The 26,326-nt window shown below is 48.5% G+C and overlaps 1 protein-coding gene across 5 annotated transcripts in view; it reads left to right on the top strand.

Annotated features, from left to right (window-relative positions):
- BTRC (beta-transducin repeat containing E3 ubiquitin protein ligase) overlaps positions 1–12,675 on the top strand; it is a 173,583-nt gene extending 160,908 nt beyond the window's left edge. For all 5 annotated transcript variants that reach the window (XM_019636437.1, XM_019636438.1, XM_019636439.1 and 2 more), the window contains 2 exons: positions 6,004–6,196; positions 7,994–12,675. In XM_019636437.1, coding sequence (XP_019491982.1) covers positions 6,004–6,165 — 162 coding nt within the window. In that variant the 3' untranslated portion in view covers positions 6,166–6,196; positions 7,994–12,675. The remainder of the gene's footprint in view (positions 1–6,003; positions 6,197–7,993) is intronic.
- The last annotated feature ends 13,651 nt before the right edge of the window (positions 12,676–26,326 follow it).

Below are 26,326 nucleotides of genomic sequence, written 5' to 3' on the forward strand. Positions count from 1 at the left end.
TATTCAAGGCATGCTGCCTCCAGCAACTCAAATCCTGTCTTTTTTATTCCACGTATGCGCCCTTGCCTGAACATCTTGACATTTGGGAAAAGGAGTTACTCAAAAGGAGGAATGTCACCTTCTAAAGCACTAAATTCTTTATCATTTGGTGTTTGCCAAAGGCCTGGATTATGAAATGTCCTAAGGTTAAAAGCTGCTTCCATTAGAAAAAGAAAATTAGGTGGGGCACCAGGGAGGACAGAATCTTTTGCACAACTCGGGGAAACATGAGAGCAAGCATTTGAAGCCCCAGTGTTGTAAATCCTGGTTCAAAATTGAGGCACCCTCTGCTCTGGAGAAGGGAGAGAGACATTTCTTTGTCTTCCTTGTTAGATTTAAGGCTCATTTTTTCAGCACCAGACATGCTTTACCTTCATGTTTCACACGTGTGTTTTTTAAAATGTGTCCTTTCATTCATTTACAATTAATCTAAGTCTGGTTTTTAAAGTATAATTTACATACAGCAAAATTTGCCCAATTTTTAGTGCACTTCTGTATGTAAGTACCTCAATCAAGTTATAGAAAATTTCCATCACCCCCCAAAATTATGCCCCTTAAACTCACCCCTAGCAACTGTTCATCTGTTTTCTGTACCTATAATTTTGCTATCTTACGAATGTCATATAAATTAAATCATACAGTATGTGGCTTTTTTGCATTTGGCTCTTTTCACTTCATTTGAGATTCATCCATGTGCTATGTATAGTACCTTGTTCTTTTTTTGTTGCTGAGTGATACTCCATTGTGTGGATAAACCAATTTGCTTATTCATTCACCAGTTTAAGGACATTTAGAATGTTTCCAGTTTTTGGTGATACTGAAAACATTCCCATACAGGTTTTTGTATATACATATTGTTTTTGTTTCTTTTGTGTATACCTAGAAGTGTAATTTCTGGGTCCTATGATAAGTGTTATGTTTAATTTAAAAGAATTACTAAGCTGTTTTCCAAAGTGGCATTTTGGAAGTTTGCAAATGCAAACCATTTTACATTTCCACTAACAGTGTATGCGAGTCCCATTTTCCCACATCCTTGACAGCACTTGGTACTGTCAGTTTTTTTAAAAAATTATATGCATTTGAGTGAGTGTGTAGTGGTTATAGCTTTAATTTGCATTTCTGTGATAACTAATGGTGTAGAACATCTTTTCATGTGCTTATCTTTTTGTCTGTTCAAATCTTGTCCTCATTTATTTATTGAGTTGTCTTAAGTTTTTAAAAACAGATTTATTGAAATATAACTGACAACAATAAAGTGGACATAATGAAATTATATAACCTAATACATTTTGACATATGTACATACCAATGAAACCATCATTTCTGCCAAGATAATGAACATGTCTTCATGCCCTCTATTAACCCTTCCTTTCCATTCCACCCACTTCCCCCTGCTCCATTCTCCAGGCAACCACTGAGCTGCTTCCTGTCAGTTGCATTTTCTAGTGTTTAATTAATGGAATCATACAGTGTGTATTCTTTTGCTCCTCTTTTCATTAAGCATATAATTATTTTGAGATTCACCCATGTTGTTGATGTATATCAATAGTTCATTCCTTTTTAAAAATTGTTGAGTAGTATTCCATTATATGGTTGGTTATACCACAATTTATCCACTTCCCAGTTGATGAAAATTTAGATTGTTTTCAATTTTAGCTATTACAAATGAAGTTTCTATAAATATTATGTGCAAGTTGTTGTGTGAACATATGCTTTCATTTCTTTGGGGTAAATCCAGGAGCAGAATTGCTAGGTCATATGGTAAATGTATGTTTTAATATTTTTAGAAACTGTCAAACTGTTTTCCAAAGCAGTTGTACCATTTAACATTAAAGTACAACAGGGCATGGGAGTTCCAGTTACTCTACATCTTTGCCAATGCTTAGTACAGTCTTTTTAATTTGAGACATTCTAATAAGTGCTAAGTGGTATCTCATTTTGATCTTAATTTGCATATCCAATGTTAATAATGTAAAGCATTGTTTCATGTGTTTATTTACCATCCATATATCTACTTTGGTGTAGGTCTGTTTGAATCTGTTGCCCATTTTTTTAATTGAGTGGTTTTCTTATTATTGAGTTTTGAGATTTCTTTACATATTTAGGATATCCATTTTGTTTTTTATTTTTCATTCCCTTAAAAGATTCTTTTGAAAAGCATATATTCTTAATTTTGATTAAGTCCAATTATCAACTTTTTCTATTTTAGATTGTATTTGATATTATACCTAAAAAATAAATCTTTGCCTAATCCAAAGTCACAAAGATTTTTTTCCCCTGTGTTTTCTTTTAGAAGTTTTATAGTTTTAGGTTTTACATTTTGGTCTGTGATTCATTTTGAGTTAATTTTTGTGGGCGGTACAAGGTATGGTTCAAAGTTCACATGGATAGCTAGTTGTTCTTGTACCATTTTTATCCAATACTATCCTTTTTCTCTGAATGGTCTTTGCAGCTTTGTCAAGATCCAGTTGACCATGTATGTGTGGGTCTACTTTATGGACCTGTTCATTTCCATTGACCTTTTTGTCTATCTTGATGCCAATATCATACTATCTTGGTTACTGCAGCTTTTTAATAACTCATGAAATCAAGTAGTGTAACTTTGTTCTCAACTTTGTTCTTTTTCAAAGTCTTTGCGGTCCTTTGAATTTTCATGTGAATTTTAGAATCTGTTTGCCAATTTTACCTCCCCAACCCCCGCCCCCCCCAAAAAAAAAAGAAATCTGCAATTTTCATTGGGATTGTGTTAAATCTAGATCAATTTGGCTTGAAGAGAATTGACTTCACTACCGTGAATACAGTATATCTCTCCATTTGTTTAGGTCTTCTTAAAATTCTCAGCAATGTTTTATAGCTTTCAGTGTAAAGGTCTTATAAATCTTTTATCATTTAATCCTTAAGTATTTCATATTTTTAATGCTATTATAAATGGTACTTTAAATTTTCAGTTTCTGGATTGTTCATTGCAAGTATATAAGAATACACTTCTTTTCCAATCTGTGTACCTTTCATTTCTCTCTTGTTTTGTTGTCTTGACTAAGACCTTCAATACAATGTTCAAAAGAATCGGAAAGAGTGGATGTCCTTATCTTGGGAGAAAGGCATTTGTTCTTTCACCATTTTATATATACATGTATATACATATATGTTAGCTATAGGTTTTTCATAGATACCTGCTTTCAGGGGATTAGGAAGTTCCTTTCTGTTCCTAGATTGCTGAGTGTTTTTATTAGAAATGGATGTTGGGTTTCGTTAAATGCTTTTGTCTGCATCTGTTGAGATGATCTTACATTTTTACCTTTATTCTGTTGATTGGCATATTACATTAATTTTTGAATGTTAAACACAACTTTGCATCACTAAAGATCCCATGGACATTAAAAGGATAATAATAAAGAAATACTATGAACAACTCTGTGCCCCAAAACTTGATAACCTAGATGAAATGGACCAATTCCTTGAAAGATATAATCTTCCACAACTCACATCAGAAGAAATAGACAATCTGAATAGACCTATATGTATTAGAGAAATTGAAGCAATAATTAATAACATTCCTAAACAGGAAACACCAGGCACAAATGGGTTCACTGGTGAATTGTACCAAATGTTTGAGAAGGACATTATACCAGTTCTCTACAATCTCTTCCACAAGATAGAAGCAGAGTGAATACTTCCTAAATCATTTTATGAGGCCAGCATTACCCTAATACCAAAATCAGACAAAGATATTACAAGAAAAGGAAACTGCAGATCAATATGTCTCATGCACACAGATGCTCATCTATTAGCTTATTTGCATTTTGTAAAGAATGTAAAATAGTACATCCTCTATGGAAAACAGTATGGCAGTTCCTCAGAATATTAAAGATAGAATTACCAGAGGATCCAGCACTCCCATTTCTGGGTATACAGTATATCCAAAAGAATCAAAAGCAAGATTTCAAAGAGATATTTACATACTCATGTGGTCTTGTCACTCCTCCTTATGTTTAGTGATTTCACAATAAGGAAAATTTCTGAAATTATTTAAAAGATAGTAAAATGCCAATAAAACCAAGTAACTTAAAATAAATTTCAACAAAATATTAGCAAATTGAACCTAACAATGTGTAAAAAGAATTATACACCATGATCAAGGGAGATTTATTCCAGGTATGCAAAGCAGGTTTAATATTCAAAAATCAATTAATGTAATACATCACATCAGAAGGCTAAATAAGAAAAATCACATGATTACGTCAGTAGATGGAGAAAAAGCATTTGGCAAAATCCAACATCCGTTCATGATAAACTCACAGCAAACTAGGAATAAAAGGGAATTGCCTCAACTTCTTAAAGAAATATGCAAATTAAAACTTCTATAAAGTACCACTACAGATATACCGAAATAGCTAAAATTTAAAAGATTGACAGTATCAATTTGTTGAAGATGTGGAGCAACTGGAACTCCTATACATTGCTGGTGGTAGTATAAATTGGCACAACTTTTAAAAAACTGTTTTGCCATATCTAGTACATACAGCTAAACATAACTCCTACTCCATGGCCCAGCAGTTCTACTCCTCAGTGAAACGAGAGCATATACCCATCAAAAAACATGTATATAGATATCCATAGCAGCTTTATTTATAGTAGCCAAAACTAGGGCCGGCCGAGTGGCTTGTTGGTTAAGAGTTGGCTTGGGAGCGCGAGCTTTGAGCAGCCGGGCCGCCGGTTCGGATCCCACATGGGCCAGTGACGCCGTGCCCTCTACAGCTAAGATGGTGAACAAAAGCTCGACCTGGAGCTGGGCTGCTGTGAGTCGCCGTCGCATAGGCTGCAGTGGGGCTGCAGTGGTCTGCCATAAGCTACCATGAGTGGCCGGCAGCTGGCGTGAACTGCCGTGAGCCACTGTGAGCGGCCGTCCAATGGCCGGCAACTGATCTGCTTCACCCGGGAAGAGCGCAATGATAATACCAACATGGGCCAGTGAAGCAACGTCCTCCACAACTAGACTGAAGAACAAAAAAGGACAGCAACTTGTCTGTTCCCCTTCCCCAATTCCCCAACAAAATCTTTAAAAAAAAAAAAAATAGCCAAAACTACAGTCAGCCCATATGTCCACCACAGGAGAAACGATAAATTGTACTGTGTTCATATAATGGAATATCAACCAGTAATAAAAAAAAAGACTGAACTACTGTTACATACAGTAACAGAGAGGAATCTTATACTGTTGAGTAAAAGAAATCAGGAGAAAAGAATACATGCTGTTAATGAGTATATTTATATGAAACAGGAAAAATGAATTGATAGTGGCTTTGGGGTTAAGGTAGTATTAACTAGTTAGTAAGGGACATGAGAGTACTTTCTTGATGCTGGAAATGATCAGGGTGGTGGTTACTACAGTGATGTGCTAAATAGGCTTATAACTGCTTATGAGAGCCAAAATGTTAAATTTTCATGAATTTTGCGAGCTGGTTGACCTCACATGGGTAGCTTGAAGTTGGCCAGGGTAGGAATTTTTACACCATGAAAATGTGCAAATGCTTTTACAAATTGGGGAGAGTTAATTGATAAACATTTACCAGCACACCATTTACTGCTCATCAAGCCTTGGCCTCTGACTGTAGAAGAATCCTAGAGATACAGACAGAGGAGAAGGCAAGGGAGGCACTGAGGAATGGTCTTGTGCAGCCTAAGCCGAGGAGCGTTAGCAATGAGAAACTAGCATACTATGTGACATGTCTCAGCGCTAGTGAATATTATTTTGATTGTGTTCGAAATCAACTGCCCAATATTTGACTTTTCCATCCTGCCTTCAATCCAAAGTAAGTTTTTTCTCTGTGTTCTTAAAACAACTAAACGATAGAGAAATTTATCAGCATAAAATAGCCTTTTCATAGACTCCTCCTGACCTGTTGCTGAATTTGTGTCCTTTTGATTTTGAGCAGCTCAAAAGTTTCATTTCTGCTTCTTTAGGAGCATTCTGGAAGAGTTTTCCGACTCCAGTTTGACGAATTCCAGATTGTCAGTAGTTCACATGATGACACAATCCTCATCTGGGACTTTCTAAACGATCCAGCTGTCCAAGCTGACCCTCCCCGCTCCCCTTCTCGAACATACACCTATATCTCCAGATAAATAATCACACGCTGACCTCATTCTTGCCCAGGTATGAAAGCGAGCTGTGCACAAAGCACTGTGGGTAGGAGACGGAGTATTGGCTCTGAGGTGTTGCTGGTTCGTGGCGCCTTCTCTTGTCCTTGACCTCTCCACAAGTCCTGAAAGCAAGGGGAGCCAGCATTGTGAGGCAGGACTGGGGCTGTGTATTGGATGCTGCCTTCATCCAGGCAGCCAGCCTCAGTTCTAGATGGTTCTTGAACAAGATCTAGATGACCCTTATATAGAACTAATAATTCCCACCCCAGATATCTAATAGGATTAAGAAAGTAAGAGATTTGAATCAGTTTCAAAACGAAGAGGAACAACCCAAAAGCCTATGGCTTTGTATTTCCCAGGTCAAACCAGTGCCTATAATAGAGACCCTTGAAACCAGAGATAATCTAATGTGCGAATGGGAAAACCTCATGGTGAAATATGCTGACTTCTCACAGCTCTGCCTTGTCAGTGTCATTTGTTTATAAAAGGTAGCTTTTTTTTTTTAATCCTTATTTCCAATTTCCACCTTCTCAAACAATGAAAAGAACTGTCCTTTGACCTTGGCAGTAGCTCTGGAGTTGGTGAGAACTGCGTGTACTCTCCCACTCAAGTCTTCCTCCTCCCTTAGGCAGAAAAAGATCCTGAAATTGCCTTTAGATTGTGGTATATCTATATTGTGGTATATCGTGTCCTAACCAGGTCAGATGCTTTGATTGGGTTATTGTTGGTTTGGGAAAATGGCACTGCCGCTGGGGAACGTTGCCATCATGACGATTTCTTGTTTCCCACGCTTGCCTCCGTTCTGGTGGCAGAAGGACACATGTAACACACTTCCCTGCACGCCTTTTGGCAGTGGTTCTTCTGAACGGGGTGGCTCGTGCCCTGCTGGGCTCACTTCTCATAGAGGACACACTGCTTCCTCATCCCTCAGGCCTGAGTGACAGTCCTAGCTGTGTGCCCTGGGGCAAGTAACTTCCCAGAGCTTTAGTTTCCTTATTAGTAAAGTGAGGGCTGTAGTACCTACTACACAAAGCTGTTGTGAGGATTGCATTGAAATGTTATGTGTAAAATTCTTAGTACTCAGCACAGTGCCGAGCACATAACAAGCCCTTAGTAAAAAGTGATCATTAGTGCTAATGATCATGTTACCTATCCCCTCCTTTTGCCAAGATTTTCTCTTCCTGAGATTTCTACCCATTTTGCCATTTTTAATAGTCTCCTGGTGCTCTTACTGCTTATGCATCCTCTCCCTCTCACCCCTAACACACACAGCCCCTAAGAGCCTGTCTCGTGCTTTCCTTCCTTCTCTAAGCTCCCTCCTTTGGCTCTCTTGTCTCTTCCCAAGGCTGCAGCTCTCGTTTCAATGTGGATGGCTCTAAAATGTGTATTGTACCTCTAGTCCCAACCTCTGCCTTCATCTCTAGGCCACATATCCAGCCACCACCTACACACCTGCCTTTGAAGGCTGCTCAGGGCCAGAACCTTAGAACTGTCCTCGCCTGCTGTACCTTTACAGGGAGCAGGTGAAAGCTCGATGCCACCCCCCCCCCATAGTCACTCCTGATCTCAAGACATCAGAGTCACTGTGTGTGAGCACTGTGGCCCTGAGCATATCAGTGAGCCCCACCAAGTCCCCACACAGCCCATGGCCTTTGACAAAGCTCCTGCTCAGCGTGGGCAGAAAGGGGGCATTAAGAAGGACCTCTGAGCCTTTCTCCCAATTGACACTAAGTTAATATTCTTTTCCTCATAGAGCAAGTAAGAAATACAGGAAAAGGGACTAATGACTATTTGCTCTGTTTTCACACAGGACTCATTAAAGTTGCGGTATTTAACATATCTGCCAATACCAGGATGAGCAACAACAGTAACAATCAAAATACTACCCACTTTCCCCGGACTAGCCGAGGGACGGGGCTTTGAGACTCCTGTTGGGACACAGTTGGTCTGCAGTCGACCCAGGAGGGTCTACTCAGCACAGCTGACTGCTTCCGTGCTGCTATCAGAAGATGTCTTTTATCTTTCATGAATGATTGGAACTTTTAAACCTCACCTCACTTCCCCTCCTCCTTTCCCCTCTGCACCCATTTTCCCCTCATTTGGTTCCAGACAAAGATGACTTATAAATATATTTAGTGTTTTGCCAGAATCTCTCTTGCTTTGCCATTAAGCAGAAGAACTAGTTTCCCTATATAGCCTGCTGGGAGAGACCCACTTTTAGGGCACGGGGATACAGCTTCCAGCCAGACAGCACCCAGTGTCTCCCCGTGAACTACAGAACGCCCAGCGCCTGGCAAGATCAGCATGGCCCCCCTGTGCTTAGGGGGAGACAGCTGTCTGTATAGCCTCTGGGGCAAGAAAGAGAGACAGCAGGAATGCGCACACTGGAAGATCGGGGCCTCCTTCCTTTCATCTCTCTCTGTTTCTGTCCCTGTTTTTCCCCCTCCCTCCATTCCCCTTCAACCTGTTTCTCTACTCCTCCTCAGAAGAAAGAGTATGAAGAGAGTGTCCTCAGTTAGCATGAGACAAATCAGCTAGAAAATGCAACACTTGGAAGAGTTAAATGCTGTTCAGTCAGAATTTCAAACCTAGACTTTTGCTGCAAGTGACCCTATGTGACAACAGTGGGTTCTCAGACATGGTACTCGCATCATATTTGCAACTCTTCTGTCTTCTTCTAATTCCCCTCCCCCTGCCCCCCAGAAAAGGTGGGGAGCAGAAGTTTCCTGGGCTCCATCAATGACCACATCTTTTCTGGACTCAGCAGTCTCCTTGATTCCATGTAGAGTGTGGAAAGGAGTTGCTGATTGCATTTCCTCTCATTAACAATTAGATGTGTAATAAAAAGCATTGTACTTCATCTTAAATCACTGGTAAGGCTCAGCCTACAGAAAGGTTTGAAATGGCCAGAGCCAGTGGCTCGGTGCGTACTGCGTAATGGTTCACATCTCTGATTTCCTCAGCAGGGCCTGTGAGCACGCAGGCGCCTGCATCTTTGCCAAGACCACAGTCAGAGTAGCTTCAGAGGTGGCCAGGAGTAAAAAGTTGGTTTCTTTTTCATTTAGGTCAGTAAATATAATTTCTCAAAAATCAAGCTAATCATCTCAACCTTGCACTGCAGAACCTTCTGCGTTTCCCAAGCCCAATATTTACAAAGGGCAAAGCTGCCAGAGAGAACAGATCAGGGTGAAGACTGGCACACAGGGTTTCTTATGGGGCAGAAACTGCCTTCTCTTTCCTTTCCTTCCTCCTCCTAGTCTTATTTACTCTCCACCCTCCCCAACCAATAAAATTTCTCTGGCAGTTGGTGAACAACATAAACAAATGGACCTCAGCGAGGGCCCAGCTGACCCAGCCACTTGAACGGCAGCTGTGTGGGCTTTGGGCGTAGGGCACGTGTGCCACCCCAGCCTGGGAGCGATAGGGAATACGGTCAGCCTGTGCCAAGCTTGCTTCCTGGGGCAGGAGTGGACCTCCACCAGCCGTTTCAGGTGACATGGACACCCCCATTAAAGGCTTCTCAGCCACAGCACAGTCTCAAGTGTCCCTTGGAAGCTGAACTGTCAGGCCCATTGTTTCCATTCCTGGTCAAAGCAGTTGAGTAACCAGTTGCTGTAAAAACATCAGAATGGGAGCCAGTTGCCGGTGACCTCAAAGCCAGGCCACCTGTAGTTCAGCAGAGGGAGAAGGGGAGAAAGTCATCTTCACTGTTCCCTCTGATTTGCAAGAAGGTATCCTCTTCCTAAAACGTGCCCTGTGTTGTTATTACATCTTAAAAGTCAGGTTGTGCATATGCATTTTTCCTTTCCTGCTTTATGAGTGCTTTTAAGCGTTTAGTTCCAGGTTGCAGTCAGAAAATACTTCCCAGTGTAATGATAAGTTATTGCCTAGGAAATATTTTCTGAGTGTAATTCCCTTTCCAACTACCCAATGCTACAGAGAAATGTTTTCTATCTAGTCACTATCAGGGTTCCTTGTCTGTTGTGTTGATTATTAATGACTTTTTGATTGATTAAAGATTCTGCTATAGATAAGGCAGAGGGCCCCGTCAGCCCTGAAAGACACACAGGTCAGGCATTAAAGAAGCATGGATTTTAAGCTATTTCAAAATACTGTCCAATAGCCATAACTTGACTAGCCCTTCTGTTATATGCTGCTGTTCAAAAGTGGGAGCTGTTGAATATTCATTGGTGCCCGGGGTTTTGCTCTCTCATCTAGGTTCAGTTGAAAGTAGATTGTTTCTGAAACTGTTCTGAAGCTTGTTCAGTATATCATAAATGAGATTGAGGTGGGCCCTGCAGTCTGGAGCCATTAGCTCCCTTGAGGATATTCTCCAAGTTGTCCTCTGTTGCTGATGAAATGGGAATGAAGTTAAGTGGTCTGAAAAAACTTGAGTCAGTCACATTTCTCAGCTCGGGGGGTCATTTACCAGTTCATTGTAGAAGAAATAATCAGGTAAGTAGAAGTTCATTTCCAGAGATGGTAAACCCCACTTACCATCTCTGCATGATTTCAGTGGGAATTGATTATCACTAATCCCCAACTGGGCTAGAATAAATGTAAAGTTTGACCTTTTTAAAAAGAGAAACAAAGAAAGTCTCAACACATTTAAAGGAATGGCAGAAAAGGAGCTGACGGTGTCTCTGCGCTCTGAAATGAAATGTCTCCATTGTGGATTAGCCTCTTCTCGCTAAAATTCCAATGTGGGCCTGAAAGGAACATTTCTTAAAGGTGGGAGGAAGCCCCTTCAAAGGCGAGCAAGAGGCGTGTGCGTGCATGTGCTCCTGGGAGCTCGGGGTACGCGCAAGCTCTCCGTTCACACTGGGGCTGCCTGGCTAAAACCAGCATGCCTTGCTGCACGTGTGTGTATTTCCACCCCTGACAACACCCTTTTACTTTCCTGTGTGCAGTGTGAATGGGAGGCCTTGTACACTTGTCCCTTGGCAAAATTCTTTCTGGTGACTCTGCCAGAAACAGAGACAGGGACTCTCTGGAACTCTTATCGACAAATAATAAAGTCTGGCCCTCAGAACCTGTTCCCAAACTGAGAAAGACCCTGGGACCCCTAAATCATTCTGTTTTCTGCCTGAGTAAGAAAAATCCTTTCTTATTTTTCTTTTGTAAAATCAAAAGCTGAAGAGAAGAAAATAGGCACTCTTCTCCGTTGCCGTCTCTTGGTACCCATTGGTCTAAACAGCTGGGCTTGATCTTAGCACTCGACTGTGTATGGAAACAAAGGGCTTGGGGTGGAGGGGGTGGGGAATATTGGAAATAATTAGGGTGGTTTTTTTCTTTCCTAGAATTAGATTAGATGCCTTGGTATTGTTGACTTTCTTGGCGTCCTCCATTTACCTTAGATGGTAATACCTTCCTGCCTGAAGTGGGAGCAGCCCAATCCAGAATAGTGCCAGCCTGAGGGCCTAGGCTGCGAGCTTGAGTCTGGAGGAATCCAAGGTACTTCCAGGTGGAAAAAGGGATGCTTAGATAAGCGCCACCCGTAAGCATCATGCTCTTTGGGCTTCAGGTTTACCATATGACTTTAGTCCACATTTCTGATCTCCTTCCCCATTTGGGTGAGTTCAAGCTGAAGAACATGAAAAGGTACCCATGCTTCTCCTTGCCTTCCTCTCTACCGTCCTAGAATAACAACTTTCACTTCTAACACGTGCACCCAGGGCCTGCAGGCTGAGTCCCTCTTGCTGGGCTCCGTCCACACAGCTGACCGCTGCCAGCCCAGAGCCCCTTACTGTCTCCACAATCTCAACATAATCAGTGCCAGAAAGACAGCCATCTCTTAGGGCAATAAGGCTGAGTTTTGCTGCTTGTTATTTTTATCTGTAGTTCATTTGTGACTTCAGAATTCTTGGAACTGAGGAAAGAAACCAAAAGGGCATGATTATGGCTGCCTGATTGCAGGTGCAACTTAATGCATTGATATCCTGAAACCTTTTCTGTTGGAAGTTGAGTACCTATGATCTAAAATTTCCTCGAGGCAGATGATATCTAAACTATGTGCTCTCCAGCCCAGCCAGCTGACTCTTAGCTCCTGACTGGCTGTGTCTGTGTTTAAGGATGAGTGCAGTAAAGAGCATTATAAAGCATCACCTCCCCTCTCTCCCTGTCCCTTCTTGGACACCAAAGGAAAGACCAACAAGGAGGGTTAGACCTCTGGGTACCGAGGATACTGACACCATCCCAAATCAGTGACCACACAAGCCCAACCCAGACTGTTCTGAGGGATATTCACTGGACTCCAACTAGGGGCAGGCCTGGCAACAGATGTGAGCTTCCCTGAGAGCTGTCCGTTGGTTCAGCCCTTTGTTCTCTAGACTTAAGTACTGACTGCTTTGACTTTTGTGCTTATGTTTGGTGATGTGTAGTCAATGTACCAATTATGTTCACAACCTAGGATCATGATAATATAGTGTGTTTTGGTTTTTTTAACTGTTCAGAAAAAAGTAACTTAAATTACAAATATAAGATTAAAGTGAATTTTCTAAGTGTCTTGTCTGTTTGCCCAACATCAAGAGGACAGTGAGTTTTTCAATACACAGGTTGAGGGAGTGCACAGATACCTTTTAAGATCATCTGACGTGAGAAAACAACATTGGCCCATAGACAAGTCAGGGCCAAACGGTGTGCATACATACAGGGCCACTGGCACACAACTAATGTTCTGTGTTGAATTAAATTTAAGCCAAAATGGTGTCTAATTTGGGAGCTGGTCAACATGGCCTCAGTCTAGCTCAACCCCACCTGAACCCAGAACTTAAATGTTCCTCTGCCTCCTGAGAGGGTGAGAAGACTTGGGTTCTCCTGCATCCCATGTGGTCAGTTTCTAGTCAGGTGAGCTCTCACGTTCAGGAGCAACTTCAGAGCGACTCCAACAAGCTGTAAAAACCAAGGGAGCATTGATCGTCTGGGGGAAAGCCACCTCCTTTCCCTCCTTAAACCAATCCTAGGAAGATGGGGACAAGGCTGCAGGCAAGGCAGGCTTCCCTCCTCCTCTCCCCTCCTAGAGCCACAAGTGGACCCTTGTCAAAATTAACCCATCCCTGTTTTACATCTGTAGTATCTTCCTGCTCGTCAACCTGTGACCTCGGTGCCTGTTGTACCTAGACCTACTAACACTGATGGTGAGCATCCTAAGGCTGACAAGTCAGGGCCCCAGGGCAAAGCTCTCCTTGCTGGGGCTGGAGGCATAACCAAGTATCAAGTGTACCCTGTGTTTTGCAGATGGGGAACCTCAGTAAGAAAAGAGGCTCCCCACACTGACTGAGACCACACTGGAGTCTCCTCCCTAACAACTAAGGACAGGGGAGGAGGAGTCAGCAGAGACCAGTCAGGGCCTCTGGCGTCTAATCAGTAGTCACTCGCCAGCTGGACTCCTGAGCCTGGTATTGAGCAGAGGCTGGGCCAGGAGGGTTATGGTCCCACTTCAAACCCAGTGTCAGATGGTTTCCCCCAGGAAAACGGGGGTCTAGGGCACATCTGGAAGATAACCCTAAAGTCACTGTTTCCCAAAGCCAGGCTGGGCTTGCTTGGGACCCCTCTCCCCTTGAAACCTATAGCTGTGCCACCATCAGCAATGACTAAGGGGAGGAGACCTCTCTTCTTCCTGATTGGCTCTTGCCAATTAAGAGCATTTTATTAGGCTTCTAATTAAAGGCACTTCGTTAGCAGCAGGAGAGGCCGGTGGGTGCCTGGTGAGATGGAGCTGAAGCCAGGAGAAATCGTTTTCTTCCCCCCATGGAAGCAGAGCCTGTCAAGGAACCCTCTCAGTCCCCCACCCTCTCCTGCTGAGCCTACCACACCCCTTGCTTTCAATTAGCAGCTCTGAGGGGAGTGAGGTCATTACCAAGCCCAGGTGGAGAGCCCTCCCCTGCCTCAGGCCACATAGTCCTTCAGAGGCTGTCTGGTCCCCACGCACCTTATTTGGAGTCCGGGCCGCCCAAGGGGTTTGTTCTCCCCACTGAGGAATGGCTCTTGGGTCCCATCACTGAGGCCATTGCTGGCAGTCACCTAATGAACAGGATGACCAGTCGCTTGTCACGTGGTGTGAACTTCCATGCCCCCTTCCTCACCAAAGGCACACAATGCTACTAGGAAATGTGACCTTCCTACCCATCCCTTTGCAAGAGCTGAGCCCTCATAGACCCCGAGTGGGTCCAGGAGGAGGAGAGGCTAAGGGTTTTACAATCCCAGCCCCGCAAACAGAATCCTCTGGTCCCAAGCTCATCACACATTTGAGGCATTACCCCTGCTTGGTCCACATGAGCCCTAAGCAAGTCCCCTCCCTCCATCAAGAGAGGAGGGCCCGGCATGACTTAGCAGGAGGGAGCTGGCATGCAGGGTCATAGATAACCCCTCTCCAGAACACCCCTGTTCCATCTCGCTGCCCTCCTCACCCCCTCACTTAACTGCAGAATTAGCACCAGCCCAGGCTGGGAGGGCAGATTTATAGTTAGGCCTGCCTCTCTCCGTTTAACCTGAGGCCGGCCCGAGCTCCAGACACTAAATTAGATTTTTGACAATTAGAGAGACTAATGGGCACATAGCCATCCCCAGAGCCAGATATCCGGCAAGGCCGTCCTTTAATATCCACCACTGACCAGCCAGCCCCTCCCCAACCTCCTCTCCCCTGGTGGGCATTTCTCTCCCATGGCCTGCGTCTCTCTGCCTGGCTCTGCATGCACTTCTGAGGCTTCTCTGCTTCCCTCTTCCTTGATTTCTTACCCTCTCCTTCCTACCTCTTGCTCAAGACCAGCTCGGCTCTAGAGCTGTGTCCCTCCTTGCCTTCCTTTCTTGTCCTTCAGCCTCCTGCCTTCCTGTCACTTCTCTCTCCATCTCCACCTTCCCCAGGGCCCATCCCTCTGTAACTTTTCCATCTGCCTGTAGCGGACTGCAAGCCCCTTGAGGGCAGGGGCTTGTGCCCTATCTATCCTATCCTATATCTATGCTCTGCAACCAGTGGGTGCAAAATATTTGTCCTGAGCCTGCCTCCCTTCCTCCTCCCTCTGAGCTGCTGGATCTCCAAGGCCTGCCCACCTTGCCCCTCCTGACCCCAGGCCCAGCCTTAGCTCTGGCCTGGCCTTGCTCCAGGGTGGGCTGGGTCCCCTTCCCTGCAGCCCCTCAGCTCTGGCCCTTCTTGGGCTGGGCGGGTAATGAGATTGCAGTAAGTGGTGCTGGTTGGGGAGGGGCTGCTCACATTCACTCAGGCAGACTCATAGCTCTGTCAGGCTGATTGGTCCTGAGTGGAGGCACAAACGGCCCCCCATGGACACGCTGAGATTGGTTATAAAATTACAAGCATTTGTTCTGCTGTCAGTGGCCTTCTCTCCTCTGCCTGCCTGCCTGGACTCCCCACCGTCCCACACCCAGCCCTCTCCCCCTTGGGGTCAACCCATACACCTCGAAGGACCCCAGCCACAGGCCACCACGGCAGATGGGGCCAAGAGGATGAGGCCACCAAGCTCCCCATCCTGGCAGGCCTTCATGCCTTGGCCCTGGGATGGTCCTAGCTCAAGCTGGCTTCAGAGTGACCTGACCCTGTCCTCAGGATTTATTATTCCCTGAGGATAAGTGAGATGGGGGCCCAGGGCAAACAGGCTTGGAATCCAGAACTTAGATCCCAGGTAGAGGAAGATGGCCCGAGCCCAGGACTCCCTGGGGCAACCAGTGCTCACACCTTTGAGGGGGTCCCGAGCAGGGGTGTGGGGGATGGGGAGGTGGTTGGGGGCCTTCCATGCTGAATAAGGGAGCAGCAGCGGCCAGGGCAGTGGGAGAAGCCCACTAATCCAGTATGGCCAGTCCCCTGCCCTGGACTCTGACCCCAGGCAAGGACAAATCGGCCCTTAGTAGGGCCCCCTGCCACCTAGTCCCTAAAGCCTGGGCCAGACCTAAAAGCCAATATGGCCCACCAGACCCCTGCTGTGGTTACCCTCTACAGGCTGAGTCCCCTCAGCTCTGCCCCGCACTCATCCTCTAGGGCCAGGGTTCAGTAGCCATCAGTCCAGTCCTCTGGCCTTTGCAGGACTCCAATTATCCCCCTAGCATGGGTGCCTTGACAAACTGCTTCGTGTTCTGGCAATGTTCTCACAGAGATAACCACTCCGCCCTGGCCCTGCCCGCTGCCTGACAGACACACCAGCCCAGGTCCTCTTACTTTGGCCTCTGGGCCTCCTTCCCTCTGTCATTTCTCCAACAAGGCCCTGTCCCCTGACCCTTGCCTGGCGCCTCAGCTCCAGCCTCAGTCCCTACCTGTCTGTCACCACCCTGTCGGGAGGCACCAGGACACCCTGTAACCAGCTTGGGGGTGGGGGCACGTGCTGAGGGGAGGATTCCCCAGCTTGGAGTGGGGAGCTTTAGTGGGCAGTGTCTCCTGGCTGCTGGCTACAAGGTGCCTTACTGCCATCCGTCATCCATTCTCAGCCCAGAATGTATTTGCTGTAATTACATCTTTAATTAGGGTGGTGACGGCTCATTGTTCACCAACAATGATAGATCAGATCCTCCCGCTTGGCATCCTCCCTCTGTCCAGCACCCCCTAGTTCAGCTCTCCTCCAATTCTGGGCTCTGGGGTTGGGACGGATACATGAGGACCCAGTCTCTTCCCACTGAGTTCTGGGCACTGAGGCCTGGAGCAGCCATGAGCTCCACCCCAAGGGTGATTATGTCCTGTTGGACCCCTAGGGGCTCCCAAGGGACTAGCTGGACCCAGATGCCTGCACCCAGGACTCCCTGCAAAAAGGCTGCAGTGGCTCAGGTGCCTCCTTGGTCCAAACTGGCCAGGTTTGGGGGTGGGGTGCTAATGTCGCCCTACTCACACACATGCCAACATCACCACCCCCAGGCTGGGCCCTGAGCCGCACACTCCTCAGCTGAGGAGGTGACAAAGTCAAAAAGCCTCGCAACTCTAGGCTGTGGGGTGCAGGGATGGGTGGCCCTATCTCCAAGCTCCCTTGTGCATTAATCAGAGTCTCTGACCAAGGCCTCCACTCCCATACACTTACGCCCACCCAGGCCATAGGTCTGCACGTGGTGGGTGTTCAATGACTCAGTGAATGACCAGTTAGTCAGGGAAGGGAGATTTGCTGCTGGAGGGCGGGCTCAGAGCTCCTCATTGGAGCCCATGCTGAGCAAAGGGGCCAGAATGGGCAGTCAAGGCCCAGGACCCTCGAGGAGGCCTTGTGAGGGTAACAACCTTAATCTGGGTTAAAATCCCAGCCTGGCACCTGCTGGCTGTGTGACATTGGGTGAGTTCCATAACCTAAGTCTCAGTTTCTTCATTTTTAAAATGGAGATGAAAGCAGTGCCCTCCCTTTCTTGTAAGATGGCTACAGAGTCACTGAGATGCTGCACATAATGTGAAGAGGCCAGGCTAAGGTGGTGGCAGCTACAGGGAAAGGTGGTGGCTGAGCAGCTATGGGGAACCATCTCTACAGCAGCTGGCTAATGACCCCAGGAGCTGAGAGGTAGCCTCCATCTTGGTTTGAGGAAGGCTTTGCCCTACTCCAGGCACCACTGAGCACAATGGTAGGGGTGGCAGGGCTGTGACAAGGCTGGCATAAGTTTAGGTGCACAATAATTGCACAGGACAAGCTTGCTGATAGGAATTGACTGGCCTCCTTTCAGAGCTGCAGGGACTCTCCCCAGTGCGGTCAGGATCTGGTCAGAGAGGGGCCCTGGTGAGTGAGGGAAGCCGCCATGCCCTGGCCTGATGCAGAGGGAAGAGCTGGTAGGGAGAGCCCGGGGCCCAGCAGGGGAGTTTAGCCTGTACCTTATCTTTAAGGGGGCTGGGGTTCAGGAAAGGTGGGAGAGGGTACAGGAGACAGATGGGGTGTATCCTCTGCCCTTTCTACCTTCCAGCTTTGAAATTCTATGATTCCCCTCCCTCCATGGGGCCGTACCACCTCCCACAGAGCTTCCCCACTCCCAGAGGTGGCCTCCTCTGCATTCCCTCTTCCCCAGTGACCCTTTCCACCCCCTTCCCAGGGTGACTCCAAAGCCCAGGCTAGAAGGATGAGCTGTACCTAGCGGTAAGTATGCGCAACATTACATATGTATATTGGAGAGTAAATAACCCCAAAAAGCGCCTTGTAAATAGACTCCGAGTTTATCCTTTATTAATGAGGCACCGAGTGCCCCGCTGTTTTAGAGCAGCGAGACTTTCATAATATCAAAACCTAAATTACACTTGCGTCTCTCATCCCAGGGACGAGCATCTTTCGGCTCCGTTTTCAGAGTGAGTAAGCAGGGATCCCTCCTTGCCTGCCTGGGACATGTTGGCTGTTTTCTTCTGACTGGTGGGAGGGTCGGAAGATGTACATGCATGGCTGTGTCCCGACACGTACCCGAGTACCCAGAGAGCTCAGAGTCTAAGGCCTCGGTCCAGTGGGCGAGGGCCACCTGGGATGCTGGTCTTCATTCCTTGTATAGCATTCACAGGATCAAGGGGTCACCCCAGGCTCTGGGATTTGGAGGTGTGGGATGGGGCAGTGGACACTTATGAGCTCTGCGACCAAGCCACTCCTTTCTCAGCTTCAGTTTCCCCATATGTAACATGAGGATAAACATCTTCCTCACAGGATGGTTGTGAGGACTCAGTTAGTGGGTCAGAAGTGAAGGTTGGTGCCCAGTAAGTGCTTGTCAAATGTGGGCTGTGATGGTGACTATGTAGACAATTAGCTCCCCTCTCTGGAATGGGACACCACCAGTGTCTTCTCTTCAATTTCTAGAACTGATCACATGTGGGCCACAGAGCTCCAGCCCCATCCTGGTACCAAGGTCCTGCACTGAGAGGGGGATACCAGGGCCTGTCTCACCCCCAGCACAATCAAGACCTGACTGTCCAGTGCCCCCCAACCCTGCTCAGCCAGGGCAAGGAGCCTGGACCTTCTTGGTCCCCTTGATTCCCCATGTCCAAGGCCCCTCTCGGGTCCCTTGGGGATTGTGCTCACCCTACCCCAGGCCTGGGCCAAGCTAAGCTAGGTGGGCAGGTGGGCACATGGGTGCCATGTGGGCAAGATTTACAGTCTGGCCGGCCAGGCTCCTGGTGCTCCGGTGGGCGTCATGTCGAATGTGTCCCATTATATGGACAGTTGAGTTTAATAGTCATTGTGTGCTCACTCTGAGCCCAGCAAACATTGCGGGGCGACAGCCCCTCCACGCGAGCCGCCCGCTCCCCAGCCACATGGCCCATCCGTACAGTAAATTAAAAATATGAATCACTTCTCCCCACTGCCTCCCCAAACGCTCATCTTGTCAGCCTCTATGTTGCCTTCATTTGTATTACCTTAATTTAATGTTAATTATGGTCTTCATTTACAAGGAACTAGCAAGCCCTGCTCTGCCAGGGGACCTTCCCTCCACCCCTCCTCATCAGCCCAGGAGGGAGAGGCTGGGGGAAAGGGGAATTTGGGGGGCTACAAAGGAGTAAGGAAGGGAGTTAGGGGGAGGGCAGGAGGTGAGATCTGAATCATTAGTGGCTGATGGCCACTCAGAGGGACTAGGAAGACCCCCTCACTTCCTCCACACACCCTGTCTTTAATCATTTATTCATTCGACAGTTATTTATTGAGCACCTAATATGTGCCAGACTACCAGGGACCAGAGAGCTGGGGGGAGGGGGTCTCCTTCCCTATTAAGGGCTAAAGGAGTCCCCTCTGCCATCATGAAGAGAATGCACTGGAGAGCAGCATCAGGAAGAAATATTATCCATGCCCCAACTGGGCTGGTACACAATCTAGCCCAGAGGGCACAGGACATGGGCGAGAGAGCTTCTTTCCCTTCCAAGCTCCCTTCTTAGCTACTAACGCCATCCCTACCCCCAATTGCCTCACACCGTTTCCACTCAGGAAGTTCTTTCTGGAGTCTGTCCAGAGTCCCTCTTGCTGCAGATCAGCCTAGGCCCAAAACCTGAGTGGGCCAGGAGTAGAAGGGTGACTCTCAGGCTACTGTCTCTGAAGGGTTGTGAGGAAGGCACTGTGGGGGTCACCACCAATCATCCCATCACCCACCACCCCATAACCCCACCACCCAGTCCTGCCGACTTGTCCAAAGTCCTTGTGCCTGAGAGGCCTGGGAGGCCTAAGTGTGACCTTCTGGCTGTCCCTGTGCTACCACACTCTGCAGTGCAATGGGACACAGTCACACACAAGCCTGTAGAGCCTATAGGGGGCTCAATAAATGTTGGTGGCTGATGTCACACGTGTGCATACAGGGAGCTGGCAGAGGGCCACCTGCACTCAAGCTGCCATTAACCACGAACACCAACCCCTCCCCCCAGCACACGTCTCCTCTACTGGGGAAGAGGATCTCCAGCTGGGAATATCTGCTTGACAGATGAGGCTGTTCTGAGTGTGTCTGCATGTGTGTCCGTCTCCAGGGATCCTTGATCCACACACAGGGACATGTGTCCCCCCAGGTTTGGCGTGCCCCCTCATGTCCCGTGTGCCTGTAATATGTACATGAGCGTGTGTCCAGAAGGTCCACGTGCCTGTGTGCGCGCCTGTGCTCATGCACGCGACACCCCCCACCCCCGCCTGTCAGCAGCGCTGATGACATTGGCGCAGAGGAAAGTGATGACAAATGCCCGTTATCAGCGAACGAGGCCGATGACAAATGGGCGGGCGCCCGAGCAGCCCCATTACGCTGTAATAACAGAAGATGGATGGCCTGGCGCCCCCCACCCCCCACCCCTGCGCCGGTAACGGGAGCCGATCCGGCTCCGCCCGCCCGGGAGGGAGCCGAGCCGCCTGCCTGGCCGCCAATCACGGCGGGCGGGGCCGAGATGCCCAGGCCCGGGAGCTGAGAGCCCAAGCGGCCGCCCCGCAGCGTAGGAACAAAGCAGCGCGCTCAGCGGGAGCAGGGGGCGCACTGGGCGTCAGGCTTGCCGGCGGCCAGGACACGCAGCTGTGCACACACATGGCCTGCACACGCACCAGCCGCCTGTGTCCTTGCACGGTGCACCTGCAGCTCCCCCACCTCACAGGACCACGGACACATGCTTTTGTGCCCTGCGTGAGCATACATCTGCCACCAGATCTGTGTACAGACCCACTAACAGAAATCCGTGTACACAGAGCCATGCATACCCCTGCACCTGCAAGTCATGCACATGCCTACAGAAACCACTTCTGTCTGGGCACATGTATGCTGTCAACATGCCTGCACATACATGGATAATATGTTACACATAAGCAGAAATGCTTGTGCATGGACACAAGCCCTTACACACAGCCCTGTGCACACAATTCAGGGCCTCTAAACACACCCACACATAAAAGATACCCACAGCTGCATCAACAAATATTAACTGAGCCCCTACCACGCACGTCAACTAGGTGCTGTGCAGTTACAGTGATGAATATGACATCATCGCTGTGGTCTAGAATGTTAAGTCTACTATAGAGGGACCAGGCAAATGGCTATGAGTGAAGGCAGAAGACGATTTGTGCTGTGACACAAGTCCATAGTTTGTGACATGAGATTTTCAACTGGAAAATCAGAAAAGTCTTCCTGGAGGAGGTGGCTAAAGGAAGAGTAAATTTTCAAAAGGAGTTGAATTCTGTGGGGTGGGGGGGAATGGTATGGAAATGTTGAAGTGTAGGGAATGTTTGGAGCCAACGAGTCTAAGAAGCTAGGAGTCCAAGCAAATGGAGTTGGGTGAGTGTGGTGGGAATGAGGCTTCTCGGACAGACTGGGGACATGAGGCTGGAGCCAGAGAGAGGCTGGAGGCTATGGGACAAATGAGGAGGCAAGTCCACATGAGAGAGCATGAGACCTGAGCTAGTACTGGACATAGAAAAGGAGAGGACCAGGAGGTCAATGAATGGGAAGTAAGCCTGTGTCAGGTGGCAGGCAGGACTGACTTCACAGGCATGTGACCTGTGCAGTCCCACAGCGCCCTACATTTAGAAGGGCCTTATGCTGGATTTCATGCTGTCTTGAAATTTTTAATAATTTTATAATAAAGAGCCTGTATTTTCATTTGGCACTGGGCCCTGAAAATTATGTAGCCAGCCCTGGAGCCAGGGATCGCTCAGGTTTCCAGGTTGATTAAGATAGTAGATGGAGCAAGGGGGTGGGAGGATGGTGAGTTTGGTTGGGGCCAGGGGTGTGTGGGAATCTGGATGTGGAGTGAGGGGTTGAGGTGATGGGTGAGGATTCGGCGTCTCCATCCCGAGTGGGAGCTAGGGCCTCACATATGCCTCTGCCATGCTCATTTCTACTCCTCAGTGAGTACACTCGCAGCTGCATGCTGTAGAGGTGCCTCCTAATACATACCTATCTTATGTACTCCCTTGCTGGAATATAAGCTCCCCAGTGTTGTCCCTATGTCCCCAGGGCATAGCACATGCTTGCCACTTAATACCTGTTAGTTGAAGGAATAAGTGATGCATGAATGAATGGGCACACATGAGTCCACATGTGTACACACTGGGCATCCAGTCACCCACCATGAGGGGTACATGCAGGCCCAAATATGTTCCCCTAGCCCATAGCCACTGCCCTATACTGCCTCCAGGTTATTCTGTCACCCAGTGTCCACTTTCGGGTAAGAATGCCGTTGCTCGGTGGCCCCCTCATTGGGTATCTCCCTTGCAGACCAAGCTGGGCAGAAGTTAAGGATGAGCTAGCAGAAGGAGGAGCCCAGGATCCTGGGGTGATGGGGTGGGGGAGGCTATGATTTGGAGCCAGAGGATCTGAATCCAAGTCTCAGCTCCTTCCTCTGCTGACTGCTGCTTTCTTTCTGTGCCTCAACTTCTTCATCCACAAAATGGGACTATGACATGTAAACGCACTTACACAGGCATCTTCATGCTGACAGAGATTATTAGAGATATATTTCAAGTCAGGTATTGAGAAAGCTAATTCCTTCCCCTCAACTCTGGGTTCCCTGGGGTGTTGACAATAGACTGGGGACCCAAGGGACCAGCCAAGTGACCTCAAACAGGAGGAGAGTTGGCAGACCAGGGATGAGGAGGCTTTGGTCTACTCCAGATGATCTAGGAGTTGAGACCCCACCGCCCACTACCCACCTGCCAGTAGGAACACAGGGCAAATATGAGGTGCCCCCACGACTAAACACTCTGACTGTGGGTAGCTTGGGGTAGTGGGAGGCAGAGGACACCTCCAGAGATATGGGCTGGGGGAGAGAGCCTGGTGGAGGGGGAAGGAGAGGAGTAGAGAGCAGCATGGTTCCCCCCTATTTCTCTCTCAGGGTGCCCTGCCTTCTGCCTGAGCGGTACTCCACCTGCTAACTTTGGCTTCCCAACATGTGACTCCTGTTCCTGTCTACAGAACGGAGGGGGGGCGGGGCATCCCAGGCCCCTCCACCTGTCTCCCTCACCCTCATGTGACTCACTTTGGGTCTCTCCAGTATTTTCTGGTCCCTGCCGCCCCCCCCCGTCACTATTTCACCTGTGTTAACCATCACCTCCCGGGCCCTCCAAGAGCCTTCAGGAAACCCCTACCTAGCAAGAGGACTAGAGAGAGGCAGCCGGGAGGAAAGGGATAGCAGCTAATGGTCCCTCCTCCCTCAACAGTTCACTTTTTCTGTAGCGTTATTGACCCGTCATTAGTTATCCATCCAAGGTCGCTTGGCCTGGCCCAGCCATAAATCATGGCAGCTGGAGAGGGCAGAACAATGGTTCCCAGGATACAGCAGAGATCTGGGACCCCAGCACAGCCCGTAGGAGGGCGAATGACCCCAGTCTCAGGAGAGTTTCCCACCCACCCCACCCACCTCGCCTTCCTCCTCCTCCACTCTCCCCTGCCATTTGCTTCTCCCGTGCCACCTCTCCCTCCACCACTCACTCTTTTCTCCTCTCCCCATCTTTTTATACAGCCGCCTCGCCCCCAGTTCTGCAGACTAAGTTAGTGAGGGAAAGGGGAGTAGGACATACTGGGTAGGGACTGCGTAGGTAATGGTTCACTCTCATTGGGTGTTTTAACTCCACCTGGTCTCCCAGTTGAGAGCTTCCAGGAACAAGGACAGAATTCACCCAGGGGGAAACTGAGGCACAGAGTCCCGACCGGAGGCTAGTCCGCTTAATTCAGTATCAACGTCACCAGGCCTGGATCCACAAACCCTGCTCCCTTGCCGAGTCATGAGAGTGTCTACACACCCATGGAGGGGCGCGCTAGGCCACATCCCCATCGGCCGCCTTCTCCAGAGGAGCAAGGGGACGACGTATTGCTCAGTTTGGATCCTTCCCGGCCCACTCCCCATCCCCGGAGCTGGGAGAGAAGCCTTCCCGGGCTGTTCCTCCGCAGCACCTGCCGCCCCCTCTACCATACCCCCATCCGAGGCCCTCGCACTCGGCCAGGACTCTTCGCCGGTCCTCGCGCGCCCTCTGCTGGCAACTTCCGGGAAGCGCGCCCGTCGGCCTCAGTACTCGCCCCACCCCCAGCACGATACACCTAGCTGCCACCGCCCATCCCAAGTCTCCGCCCAGCAGCCGTATACCCGCCCGGCCCTGAGGATGTCCCGTGGCGCACTTCTGTTTCGTCATCCCCCTGTCTCGGAGTAGCCGCTCCCACTCCAGACCCCAGAGAGGCCCGTCTTCCCTGTGGACTGGAGGGAGTGAGGTCCAGAAAGACAGACCTTGAAGCATGGAACTTGAAATGTGGAGTGGAGAGAGTTTCTCTTGTCCATGGAGCCAGGCTCTGGAGGGGCTCCTGCAGTCCGAGGATATGCTTCACAGGACAGCAGGTGGGGTTCCTTCAGGCCATCTCCCTGGGGCTCCCCTCTATCATTTGGTCCTGTGGCTTCCACAGGAACTTGGGTGGCGGAGGCTCAGGGAGGCCTTAAGGTGGGGGACCTTGGTTCTCAGAAGCTGTGAGGTGGGGGCTGCAGTCTTTCGCTCCTGAGGTGGGAAGTTGGGGCTGCCCAAAGCTCCAGGACTGTTGTCTGGCAGGGAGAGAAAAGGGCATGATCTCTGGGTTCTCACTCCTGGGGCCAGACGCTGAGGGTCCTGGGTTTTCTCCCCATTATGCAGCTTGGTACAAAAGGGGCAGGCCAGGGAGGGAGTGATTCCTTTCTCATGGGGCGTTTGGCCTGGCAGGTAGGTAGGGTGGCCTGACCAGAGGCCCTTGTCAAACAGGTCCCCAAATGCTCCCATACAGTGCTGAGTTCAAGGTCATGGTAATGAGAGATGATTCCTTAAGGGAAACCTGGGGTTAGGGGTAGAGGCTGTCTCAGGCCAGGCTAGGACCAATCATGTGGGAACAAGTCAGGCATTGGAGGGTTGGTGGGAAAGGAGGCATATGCAGGAACATGTGTGAGAGAATGAAGGGAAAGCCAGGTTTGTGCAGGGACACGTGCGGGGGCCATGGAGGACCGGTGAGGCATGTATGGAGATAGAGCCAGGGCCCCTGCCTCCACGCCACTAATTCCCTAATACAGATGGGAGGTCAGGGGGTCCCATCACAGAGTAAGTGGGCATTTGCTGATTCTAAACCTCAGGTTTCAGGGCCAGGGACTGTAACCTTCAACATCAACATAAGGAATCCACCACAGACTCTGAAAAGCTCAGGGCTCCTTGCTTTGGATACGGGGGAGAAGGGAGAGAGGTTAGGAGAGAAAACCCAGTTAGATCTTGGCTAGAGCCACTCCCAGAGGGGTGTCAGGGAACCGGCTAGGCTTCCTGGGTCACAGAGAGCTAAGTTGAAACCCAGCTCTGCTCCTCATGTGCTGTGTGATTTAGCACAAGTGAATGAACCTCTTGGGGCCTCAATTTCCTCATCTGCAAAATGGGTTAATGCAACTACCATAGGACTATTGGGAAGGTTACATTATATAATCGCTGTACAGGACGGGTTAAGGGTGAGTAACCAGGCTCAGGAGTCAGTCAATCAACTGCTGAAACCTCAATGAAATAAACCAAAAATCTGGTACAGTGCTAGCCTGGGTCTCCCCACTGGAGACTCTTTCCATTAACTTGCAAAATGTCAATTGGCCTTCCCCAACCTCCAAAGAAGTTGGTGCTTTCCAGGAGGAATCAAAACATATTTTTTTTAAAGATTTTTATTGGGGAATTGGGGGGATGGGAACAGTGCTGGGGAGTTGGGGGAAGGGGAACAGACAAGTTGCTGTCGTTTTGTGTCACTGGCCCTCATATGTGGGATCCGAACCGGG

The sequence above is a fragment of the Hipposideros armiger genome, unplaced genomic scaffold (genome assembly GCF_001890085.2).
Source record: "Hipposideros armiger isolate ML-2016 unplaced genomic scaffold, ASM189008v1 scaffold_28, whole genome shotgun sequence".
Classification (NCBI taxonomy): Eukaryota; Metazoa; Chordata; class Mammalia; order Chiroptera; family Hipposideridae; genus Hipposideros; species Hipposideros armiger.